The following is a 12,309-nucleotide window of genomic DNA, read 5'->3' as shown; positions in this document are numbered from 1 at the left end:
ATACTTACTGTCTTATAACTGTGTCCATCCAAGAAGAATTTGCTTCGGGAACTTTTAAACATGCCAAAGCTGAAGCTTTTATGATGAAGTCATTGACAGAAATTTTGCTTCTCCCTTCTAAAATCTGGAAAAACAAGAAGACCTGTAGTTTCTTTTTTTAAAATTTTAATTTTAATTTTAAGTTTCAGGGTACATGTGCAGAATGTCCAGGTTTATTATATAGGTAAACATGTGCCATGGTGGTTTGTTGCACCTGTCAACCCATCACCCAGGTATTAGGCCTCACATGCATTAGCTAATTTTCCTAATGATGTCCCTCCCCGGACAACTGTAGTTTCTAAATTCTCTCACCAAAGAGTAAAACTGTATAATCTTGAGAAAAGGAGGAGGAGAAAGAGAATATACAAATATCCTGAGGTGGAAAGAAAGAAATGAAACAAAACATTGGTTCTTTCATCTTTTTAAATGCAGACTCTTACAGCTGTTTTCTGCTAAGCACTGCTTTAGCATATCCCATAAGTTACAGTATGTTATGTCATCATTTTCTTTCATCTCAACAATAACAAAATTTGGTTCTTTGAAAAGATCAACCAAATGACAATCACAATGATAAATGTTTAGTTAGACTGACCAAGAAGAGGAGAGAAGACTAGAATTTCTAAAATTAGGAGTGAAATAGGGGACATTACTATCTATCTTACAGAAGTAAAAAGAATTATAGGGAATACTATGAACAACCATACAGACACAAGCTACCAAAACTGAACCAAGGAGAAACAAAAACTCTGAATAGACCTATAACTAACAAAGAGATTGAACTGGTAATTTAAAAACTACCCATGTAGAAAAGCTTAGACCCAGATGGCTTCATCAGTATTCTACCAAATATTAAAGAAGAATTAATATCAATTCCTCACAAATTATTTCAAAGAAAAATCAAAGAAGAGCAAGAAACACTTCCCCACACATTCTATAAGGCCGGTATTAGCCTGATACCAAAACCAAAGACGACATTAGAAGAAAAAAAAAAAAAAAAAAACTACACACTAATCTCTTATGAATATAGATGTAAAAATCTTCAACAAAATGCTAGCAAATAAAATCCAGCAATATATAAAAAGGATCATTCACCATGATCAAATGTGATTTATCCCAAGAATGCAAATTTCCATTAACATCTGAAAATCAATTAATGTAATAATGTCCTAACAGAACACAGGACAAAAAACACATAACCATCTCAACAGACACAGAAAGAGCATTTGATAAAATTCACCACCCCTTTTCATGATCAAAACACTCTTACTAACTAGGAACAGGAGGGAACTTGCTCAACGTGATCTAGGGAAACCTCACAACTATTTAATGATCAAAGACTTATTCTCCCAAAGATCAAGAACAAGACAAGATGTTCACTTCTGCTACATCTGTTCAACATTGCCTAGAGGTGCCAGCCAGAGCAATTAGGCAAGAAAGGAAATAAAAGGCATACAGGTCAAAATGGAAAAAGTAAAATTATCTCTATTTGCAGATAACATTATCTTGTTTACAGAAAAACCTAAGAAATACACTAAAAAACTGTAAAAACTAATAAATGACTTCAGCAAGTTTGCAGGATACAAGGTCAATATAGATCCCATTTCAGCAGGTATATGAAAAAAAGATCAATATAGAAAAATCAATTGCTATCTCAATTGATTGCTCAGAGTCCGTTATAAATCTAACTTCTACTCTTTCCCCCTTCTCACTAGTATACCTGACTAGTCTTAAAAAAAAAAAAACCTTTATATAGTAGCAATGAACAATCTGAAAATGAAATTTAGAAAACAATTCCGCTTAAGAGTAGTATCAAAAAGAATAAAATACCTAGAAATAAGTTCAACAAATGCAAATTTAGAGTGCAAAACTTACACTCTGAAAAACTATAAAAAAATTGTTGAAAGAGACTGAAGAACACCCAACGAAATACAGGGGCATCTACATGTTCATGGATGAAAAGACTATATTCTTCAGATGGCAACACTTGCCAAACTGATCAGCAGATACATCCAATCAATCCTTATCAAAATGTCAACTGGCTTCAATGCAGAAATTTACAAGCTAATCCTAAAATTCACCTAGAATTGCAAGGGACTCAGACAAAACAATCTTGATTCTGGCTAACACGGTGAAACCCCGTCTCTACTAAAAATACAAAAAATTAGCCGGGCATGGTGGCGGGCGCCTGTAGTCCCAGCTACTTGGGAGGCTGATGCAGGAGAATGGCATGAACCTGGGAGGCGGAGCTGGCAGTGAGCCAAGATCGCGCCACTGCACTCTGGCCTGGGCGACAGAGCAAGACTCTGTCTTTAAAAAAAAAAAAAAAAAAAAAAAAAAAATGAGAAAAAAGAACAAAGACGACTCACGTTTCCTGATTTTACAACTTATTACAAAGCTAAAGTAATCAAGACTGTGGTACTGGCATTAAGGGTATACAGAGATTAATGGAATGGAATTAAGAACCTGGAAATAGGCCAGGCATGGGGGCTCATGGCTGTAATCCCAGCACTTTGGGAGGCCGAGGTGGGTGGATCATTTGAGGTCAAGAGTTCGAGACCAGCCTGGCCAACATGGTGAAATCCTGTCCCTACTAAAAATACTAAAATTAGCCACACTTGGTGGCTCATACCTGTAATCCCAGCTACTCGGGAGGCTGAGGGATGAGAACTGCTTGAACCTGGAAGGCCAAGGTTGCAGTGAGCCAAGATCACGCCACTGCACCCCAGTCTGGGCAACAGAGTGAGACTCAGTCTCAAAAATTGGCACATGACAAGGATGCTCTCTCTCACCACTCCTATTCAACATAGTATTGGAAATTCTGGCCAGGGCAATCAGGCAAGAGAAAGAATTCAAATAGAAAAAGAGGAAGTCAAATCGTCTGTTTGTAGATGACACGACTGTATAGTTAGAAAACCCCATCATCTCAGTCCAAAATTTCCTTAAGCTGATAAGCAACTTCAGCAAAGTCTCAGGATACAAAATCAATGTGTAAAAATCATAAGCATTCCTAAACGCCAATAACAGACAAACAGAGAGCCAAATTGTGAGTGAACTCCCATTCACAATTGCTACAAAGAGAATAGAATACCTAGGAATACAACTTACAAGGGATGTGAAGGACCTCTTCAAGGAGAACTACAAACCACTGCTCAAGGAATTAAGAGAGGACACAAAAACAAATGGAAAACATTCCATGCTCATGCATAGGAAAAATCAATATCGTGAAAATGGACATACTGCCCAAAGTAATTTATAAATTCAATGCTATCCTCATCAAGCAACCATTGACTTTCTTCACAGAATTAGAAAAAAACTACTTTAAATTTCATATGGAACCAAAAAAGGGCCTGTATAGCCAAGACAATCCTAAGCAAAAAGAACAAAACTGGAGGCATCATGCTACCTGACTTCAAACTCTACTATAAGGCTACAGTAACCAAAACAGCATGGTACTGGTACCAAAACAGATATATAGACCAATGGAACAGAACAGAGGCCTCAGACATAATGCCACACATTTACAACCATCTGATTTTTGACAAACCTGACAACAATAAGCAATGGGGAAAGGATTCCCTATTTAATAAATGGTGTTGGGAAAACTGGCTAGCCATATGTAGAAAACTGAAACTGGACCCCTTCCTTACACCTTATACAAAAAATAACTGAAGATGGATTAAAGACTTAAAATGTAAGACCTAAAACCATAAAAACCCTAGAAGAAAACCTAGGCAATACCATTCAGGACATAGGCATGGGCAAAGACTTCATGACTAAAACACCAAAAGCAATGGCAACAAAAGCCAAAATAGACAAATGGGGTCGAATTAAACTAAAGAGCTTCTGCACAGCAAAAGAAACTATCATCAGAGTGAACAGGTAACCTACAGAATGGGAGAAAATTTTTGAAATCTATCCATCTAACAAAGGGCTAATATCCTGAATCTACAAGGAACTTAAACAAATTTACAACAAAAAAACAAATGACCCCATCAAAAAGTGGGCAAAGGATATGAACAGACACTTCTCAAAAGAAGACATTTATGTGGCCAACAAACATGAAAAAAAGCTCATCATCACTGGTCATTAAAGAAATGCAAATCAAAACCACAATGAGTTACCATCTCACACCAGTTACAATGGCGATCATTAAAAAGTCAGGAAACAACAGATGCTGGAATGTGGAGAAATAGGAACGCTTTTAAACTGTTGGCAGGAGTGTAAATTAGTTCAACCCATTGTGGAAGACAGTGTGGCGATTCCTCAAGGATCTAGAACCAGAAATACCATTTGACCCAGGAATAGTATTACTGGGTATAGACCCAAAGGATTATAAACCATTCTACTATAAAGACACATGCACACATATGTTTACTGCAGCACTGTTCCCAGTAACAAAGACTTGGAACCAAACCAAATGCCCATCAATGACAGACTGGATAAAGAAAATGTGGCACATACACACCATGGAGTACTATGCAGCCATAAAAAAAAGGATGAGTTCGTGTCCATTGCAGGGACATGGATGAAGCTGGAAATCATCATTCTCAGCAAACTAATACAGGAACAGAAAATCAAACACCACATGTTCTCACTCGTAAGTGGGAGTTGAACAGTGACAACACATGGACACAGGGAGGGAAACATCACACACCAGGACCTATAGGGGGGGTGGGGGGCTAGGGGAGGGATAGCATTAGGAGAAATACCTAATGTAGATGATGGGTTGATGGGTGCAGCAAACCACCATGGCACATGTATACCTACGTAACAAACCTGCACGTTCTGCACATGTATCCCAGAACTTAAAGTATCATAAAACAAAACAAAACAAAAAATAACAAGATCTACCAAAAAAAAAAAAATCTGGAAATAAAATTCTCACATATATGATTAATTTTGACAAGGATACCAAGACAATTTGATGGGGAAAGATGGTGCTGGGATGAAAGAATAAATGTCCACATGCAAAACAATGGTTGGATTCCTATCTCACACTACCTACAAAAAATTAACTCAAAATAGAGCGAAGACCTGAATATAAGAAATAAAAGTATAAAACTGTTACAAGGAAACAAAAGTATAAATCTTCATGACCTCAGACTAGGTAATAGTTTCTTAGATATAATACCAAAAGCACAGAAGAAAAAAATTGATAAAAGTGGACATAACCAGTATTTAAAATCTTGTGCTTCAAAGGACAAGATCAAGAAAGTAGCCACCAACTGACATACTGTAACAAAATATATGGACAAAAATATAAATGTTTGGTGGGGAAAGACAAAATTTTTATAACTTAGAAAGTTGGAATTTTCAGACCTTTTACCTTATTAAGTTCTTTCCGTACCAACAAAACTTCTCCCATATTTACATCGATAGAAAGGTAATAATGAGGTATGGTTTGCTTTGATTGCATTAATCGCTGTGCAATAACCTGAAACCAAAGAGATTTAAAAAATCAATTATCTTGAGTTAAGACCTTAACTAATTCAGGGCTCTGTTTGTCTCTTTACCTTACTCTCTGCTAATACTTACCTCAAGCATTATTATAATTGAAAGATGGAGGACTCCACCATAATATAACACCTCCTAGATTTTTTTTTTTTTTGGAGATGGAGTCTCGCTATGTTGCCCAGGCTGGAGTGCGGTGGAGCGATCTCGGCTCACCACAACCTCCGCTTCCCGAGTTCAAGCAATTCTCCTGCCTCAGCCTCCCGAGTATTTGGGACTACAGGCACTCGCCACCATATCCGGCTAATTTTTGTATTTTTAATAGAGACGGGGTTTCACTATGTTGGCCAGGCTGGTCTCAAAGTCTGGACCTTGTGATCTGCCCGCTTTGGCCTCCCAAAGTGCTAGGATTACAGGCTTGAGCCACCGCGCCTGGCCCTTCTAATAGGAACAAAGTGATTCAAGTATTCAGTTGGCCAAAACTTCCCTTAATCATCTAATATTTCCAACTTAAAAAGCCTCTGTTAATGTGTTAAAAACTATGGAAGCAATTAAACAACTAGAGTAAAGATGCCCCTAACAGCTGATTCCAGATGATGGTAATTCTCTTACCCGACGAATGTTGCTGATTGGGATATCTGTGAAGACACCTGCAGGAACTGGTGCCATTCCAGGACCTGTGGGAGGCACAACAGCTGCTGGAGCCTATGGGAGGAAAGAAAAAGCTCTTAGTAACTGTGACTCAATCTTAGCGTAAGTACCTGGGAAAGACTGCCAGTGACTATGCAGTTTTTTTGTTTGTTTGTTTGTTTGTTTGTTTTTTGAGACAGAGTCTTGCTCTGTCACCCAGGCTAGAATGCAGTGGCTCAATCATGGTTCACTGCAGCCTCAAACTCCTGGGCTCAAGCAATCCTCCCATCTCAGCCCCTAGAGTAGCTAGGACTACAGGTGCATGCCACCATGCCCAGCTAATTTTTTTGTATTTTTAGTAGAGACGGAAATTAGCCACATTGCCCTGGCTGGTCTCAAACGCTTGGGCTCAAGTGATCCACCCACTTTGGCTTCCCAAAGTGCTGGGGTTACAAGCATGAGCCACCATGTCCAGTCTAAAAACAAAGCTTTATAGAATACCTATTTCTGTCCCCAGTGAGCAAAAGAGACTTCTGCTTGTTTTAAGAGTTTTAATTTTTTTACTTAGAATTCTGAAATCATGTTTTAAATGTCATTTTTCTTTGTATCAGAGTATGTTCAATGACCAGTTTATGTCAAAATAATTTTGTTTTTGCAAAATTATGTTCAAGAAAAGCAATGGAAGCAGTCTTAAGCTGCAAGGAATAATAAATAAATGTAAACAAGCTAATCCATTATCCTAAACAATGTTAAGAAAAGGGGGTTGGGAGGCTGGGCACGATGGCTCTCTTAAGGCCAGAGTTCGTGACCAGGCTGGCCAACATGGCGAAACCCTGTCTCTACTAAACATACGAAAATTAGCCAGGTGTGGTGGCATGCACCTGTAGTCCCAGCCACCTGGGAGGCTGAGGCACGACAATCGCCTGAATCCAGGAGGCAGAGGTTGCAATGAGCCAAGATCGCGCCACTGCACTCCAGCCTGGGCGAGTGAGACTGTCTCAAAAACAAACAAACAAAAAAACCAAACACCAAAAACAACTCATTCAACTGTACTTTAAAATATTTTGAAAAAGAAAAAAAGAACAAGTCTTTTATTTCAAAGCAAAAACCGATTAACTAGCTCAAAACATAATGTGGAATACATGTCAGTGTAGTATATCATCTTTGATCTTGTATATAAACGATAGCACACAAATATCTAAATACACTTGGCCCTCCATATCCATAAGTTCTGCATCACTGGATGGCCCTCCATATCCGTAAGTTCTGCATCACTGGATTCAACCAAAGATAAATCAAATATATTCCAGAAAAAAAACAGATGGTTGCATCTGTACTGCCCAAGTACAGTCTTTTTGTCCTTATTATTATTTCCTAAGCAATAAAATATAACAACTATTTACATAGCATTTACCTTGTATTTAATATTATAAGTCATCTAGAGATGATTTAAAGTATTTGAGAGGATGTGGGTAAGTTATATACAAATACTACACTATTTTATATAAGAGACTTAAGCATTTGTGAATTTTGGTATACAAGGGGGCTCCTGGAACCAACCTCTCATGGGTACCGAGGGATGACTGTATTATTAAACCACTGAAATTAGAAGAAAACAGTCTTGGTTGAGCTATTTCGTTCATAAATAATGTATGAAACGGTCTAACAGGCTGTAGCAACAAACTGCAAAAAAAGTAAGAGCTACACATAACTCACAGGAGCAACTTTACTAGGCACAAAAGAGTCGATATCCTTCTTGGTGATTCTACCATCTGGTCCTGTCCCTGTAAGAGACATAAATATCACATACATAACGACATACCATTGGTTCCCCAAGGAGATCAACACTGTGAGCCTAAACTGCAAGCTCCTAAGGGTTTACTACCAAAAACATTCTGAAAGGTTCACAGCCTTAACCCTACCCCTTAAGGTTCTACCTACGAATACCAGCTTTTGTCAACTATTAATGTTAATCCACACAAAGTACCAGTGTGTGATCTGGAGTGGGTCTTTTCTTTTTAACTACTGCAAATATTCCTTTATGTATTTCTCTTTTAGAGTTTTATCCAAGTTGTACTTAATTTTTTTCATCTTCCTTACTTTTAAATTGGGAAATGCTGGCATAAGGATAATTCCGAGCACAGTTTATATCTCCAAAAGGGAAACTAGCTGCCTCCTCCTGGTTAGCTCCAAAAAACCATTCCTGAGCCGTGAAACAGATCTCATTTGGGTTCTGGATTTATGTGACCATGAAGAATTCCCTTTATACAGAATTTACAGGTATAACAATAATTGTTTTGACAAATCAAGTCAATTTTTTCACCCCAAAATAGCATGAATAACTCTTTACTGCAATTATCTTATCTTTAGAATCATTCATTCCTTATGTGGTCTCTATGATTCATAGCTTTTTCACAGTAGCCAAGGCTCTAAACTGGCCCGTGTTAAAGGAAATAAAGGAAAAAGATGCAATGTCACACATGAGGAAGGATCTCCGAAGTTCTCTCAGTAGGTTTAATTTTACTCATATTCAATTTCCTCCCTCCTCCCACCTACAGCCTCTTAGGTTTAATTTCGGACCCAAGTAGATAATCTTGACCTTTAATTCTACGGAGATTCAGTATTTAGTTATTATTATAGAATACCTTTTACACTGGCCCACTTCTAGGAAAAATTTGGTCAAATTGATTCATCTTCCCCCAAGGCAGACTTTAGAAAGGACTCTTGTTGTGTGTAGTTCTTCCCAATTCCTTTCCTTCATTACAAAAACTGAGTTGGCTAGGATTGTATTTATCCTCACTAGGAGCTCTAGAACAGAGGTGGTAGTACCCCTGCTAGATTTCTCTCCGTTATAAAAGACAGAAACCATAACCGCCCCTTACAACCAAGGCTGATCTAGACACCACAGCCCCTCAAGAGGAGGAAATCCATAGTACCACCTGCCTTATGCTAAGCTTCAGCCACCCACAAGAATTTCCTGACTTAGGAGTTAGTTGAAACTTGTAAACCCTTTCCCCTACCTCTCTTGGGCGGCACAACAGGCCATCATAAAGCAATATGGTATAAAGGGAAGAACACTGGACTATGGGTAAAAAAAAGTAGGGATCTTGTCAAACATGAACTAGATAAATGTTTCATCCATTTCCATAGAGCAACCAAAATGATCTTTTAAAAACAATCATTTTATTTCACTTCCTTGCTTAAATTTCTCAGTGGCTTCCTCAAGTACTTTAAATAAAATTCAAACTCTTTACCATAATCTATAAGGTCATTTATGTTCTCATCCCTGTTTTTTTCCAATCTCATCTCCTACTAGACCCTTTGCTCATTATGTTTCATTAACACTGGGCTCTTTTTTTTTTTTTCTTTGAGACGGAGTCTTGCTCTGTCGCCCAGGCTGGAGTGCAGTGGCACTATCTCGGCTCACTGCAAGCTTGGCCTCCCAGGTTCACGCCATTCTCCTGCCTCAGCCTCCCGAGTAGCTGGGACCACAGGTGCCCGCCACCATACCCAGCTAATTTTTTTGTAATTTTAGTAGAGACGAGGTTTCACTGTGTTAGCCAGGATGGTCTCGATCTCCTGACCTTGTGATCCACCCGCCTCAGCCTCCCAAAGTGCTGGGATTACAGGCATGAGCCATTGCGCCCAGCCAGCACTGGCCTCTTTTATGTTCCTCAGATATGCTAAACTCTTTCCCATTTCAGACTGTGTACAGCTAGTCTCTCTATCCAAAATGATCTTTCCCCAGTTCTTCACATGGTTGGCTCAAGCTGCCTCCTTCTTATCTTTCAAAACAAATCAAATGTCACCTCATCAAAAAGATCTCCCAACCACCCTGTCTAAAAGTAGTCATGACTGCACATATATCCATCCACCCTTTCACTCACTAGTATATCGCTGAGTTTCTTTCTTACTTAGCACTTAAATCATCTTATTTAATAACAAAAATATTATCATTATAGCTAATACCTAGATAAGCCTTCTCTGTACAGGCACTGGTTAACTTATTTAAACCTCACAACCATTAAACCTATTGTTTTTATATACAAAGAAACTGTGACACAAAAGGTCACACAGCTAGTATAAGGAGCTGAGGTTCATACCCAAGCATTCCAGCTACAGAGCTCACACTCTTAACTACTATGCTATACTCCCTTTCTGTTCATTTAATTCTTTATTGTTGCTCATATAAGCAACTGAAACTGAAATCTTATCCATCTGATGAACAAGTGTCTGATGTGTAGTTAGTATTTGATGATATTTATCACCTAACTCTGCCTGCATAGTAAGAATAGTGGGATTCTCTTTCTTTTTTTTTCTTAACACTCCTCTCAGCTCATACCTAAGGGATTTTCCACTTATATCTTTAGTAAGGTAACAAGTATTGCTGAATATCTAATAAATGGTCCTTCTTTGCTTGTCTAAATTCTTTAGATATAATTATTAACCCAGTCCTTTCTCCCTTTAAAAGTTATTCCAACTTACAGTGCTGTCCCTGATTCTAATCATATACACATAAATAATAGCAATATACTACTGAAATGGCATTAAGATGGAAAAAAAAAAGAATCTTCCAATATTACAAGAATCTCTGAGGTCCAAAAAATTTACAACATTCTACTCTTGTGTCTTGGGATTGGCTTGCCTTCTAACTACAAGACAGCAAATTGCAGATAGGGGATAACCACCATTAAGTACCCATAACTAGACAATTGGGGAAATAAGCTATTTTTCTTTAGTAATTATGGATGGCAGAGGATAAAAACAGAAGGCAGGATAGGGTAGTGTGAAGAAACAGGCTTTAGAGTTAAACAAATCTAGAGTTACACTGCAACTTTACTATTTAACAGGAAGGAAGAACCCTGAAGTGTCTGAGAGTCTGTTTTCTTATCCAGAAAATAAGGAATGATAATTCTTACTTCAAGAAGTGTTGTGTACATTAAGTATGGTAAGTTAAATGACTGGCACATAGTACAAGCCATCAAACCAAGTTCCAAGAATAATAACTTCCCCCCTTTTCCAAATAAGTACCTTAGTTATCCTACACTAAATTTCAGCTTAAGTTTAATTCAAAAAAACTTATTTAAGCGCCAGGCAGTAATATCAATATGTATGACAACTAACATGTATTGAGTACTTATACGCTAGATACAGTTCTAAGCACTTCACCTGTTATAGCTCATTTAACTCTCACAGTCTATATGATGTACAGTACCTCAGTTTTACAGATAGAAAAGTAATTGACATAAGGACATACAATTTAAGTAATTCACTGGAAAACATATTACATAGAAAATTATAAAGCCAGGATTAAATGCTAGGTGGTCTGATTCCAGGCCCCATGCTCTTATCACAAAGCTATATTTTTTCTTTGGGGACAGACACACAAGTAAGGCGTTTTCCCTTGCCTTCAGGGAGCTCTAGTTCTGTTTTATATGAATTTTATTAAGTCATTCCAAATCACCCCAACTTCAAATTTTATTTTGCTTTGCTTATTGCTACAGTCAACCAAGCACTAACAGAGGTTTCTTATTACATAATCAAGTCCCATAACCAAATTTTGCTGAACAAGTACATATACTTTCACCAAACAAGCAGTTTCCATGAATAGAAGAGGAAAAAAACAGGTATCTAAAGTGTATGGGTAGATTCTAGGCAGAGTAAATAAAGCTCAGTAAAAGTTTCCCTACTCTGTGGTGGCAACAAAAGAACTATTTCTCCCTTCTGAAGGAATTATTAACGATTGTTCTTACTATCCCAATTATAAGTACGGCTATACATAGTTGTACTTGCAAGTCTTAAGGAGGAAATTCAACTAAATTTTAACTTTATAACTCCATTCTATAGAAACAGATTTACCTTTTACTTGTGTAAGATCAATCCCTTTCTCTACTGCCAACTTCTTTGCAAGAGGGCTAACAAACACCCTTCCCTTTGGTCCAGCAGGAGTAGCTGGGCAGGGTGCTGAAGGTGTAGGAGCTAAAGGCTGGGGAGTTGGAGGAACAGCAGCCACCTTTTGAAAAAAAATTACAAATTGTTTTAATTCACCACTTCAAAGACTGGTCTGAAAGATTAAAAGTTTACATCTTATTAATAAATTAAAAACTTTTAATTAAATATTAATAACTTTCATTTTTCCAAAGACCATAATGTACTTTTCTCCAGCTTAACCAACATAATGTAGTAATA

At 37.7% G+C, this 12,309-nt stretch overlaps 1 protein-coding gene across 3 annotated transcripts in view; it reads right to left on the bottom strand.

Moving 5' to 3' along the window:
- The window catches only part of DLAT (dihydrolipoamide S-acetyltransferase), a 37,557-nt gene that overhangs the window by 12,514 nt on the left and 12,734 nt on the right, over positions 1 to 12,309 (bottom strand). For all 3 annotated transcript variants that reach the window (XM_002822464.5, XM_054525065.2, XM_054525066.2), the window contains exons 7-11: positions 11,980 to 12,133; positions 7,837 to 7,904; positions 6,103 to 6,195; positions 5,366 to 5,473; positions 9 to 124 (exon numbers count right to left, since the gene is read on the bottom strand). In XM_002822464.5, coding sequence (XP_002822510.2) covers positions 9 to 124; positions 5,366 to 5,473; positions 6,103 to 6,195; positions 7,837 to 7,904; positions 11,980 to 12,133 — 539 coding nt within the window. The remainder of the gene's footprint in view (positions 1 to 8; positions 125 to 5,365; positions 5,474 to 6,102; positions 6,196 to 7,836; positions 7,905 to 11,979; positions 12,134 to 12,309) is intronic.

Source organism: Pongo abelii, chromosome 9 (genome assembly GCF_028885655.2).
Source record: "Pongo abelii isolate AG06213 chromosome 9, NHGRI_mPonAbe1-v2.0_pri, whole genome shotgun sequence".
Lineage (NCBI taxonomy): Eukaryota > Metazoa > Chordata > Mammalia > Primates > Hominidae > Pongo > Pongo abelii.
The sequence above is the reverse complement of the archived record's forward strand: the minus strand, read 5'-3'. Positions and strand labels throughout refer to the sequence as shown.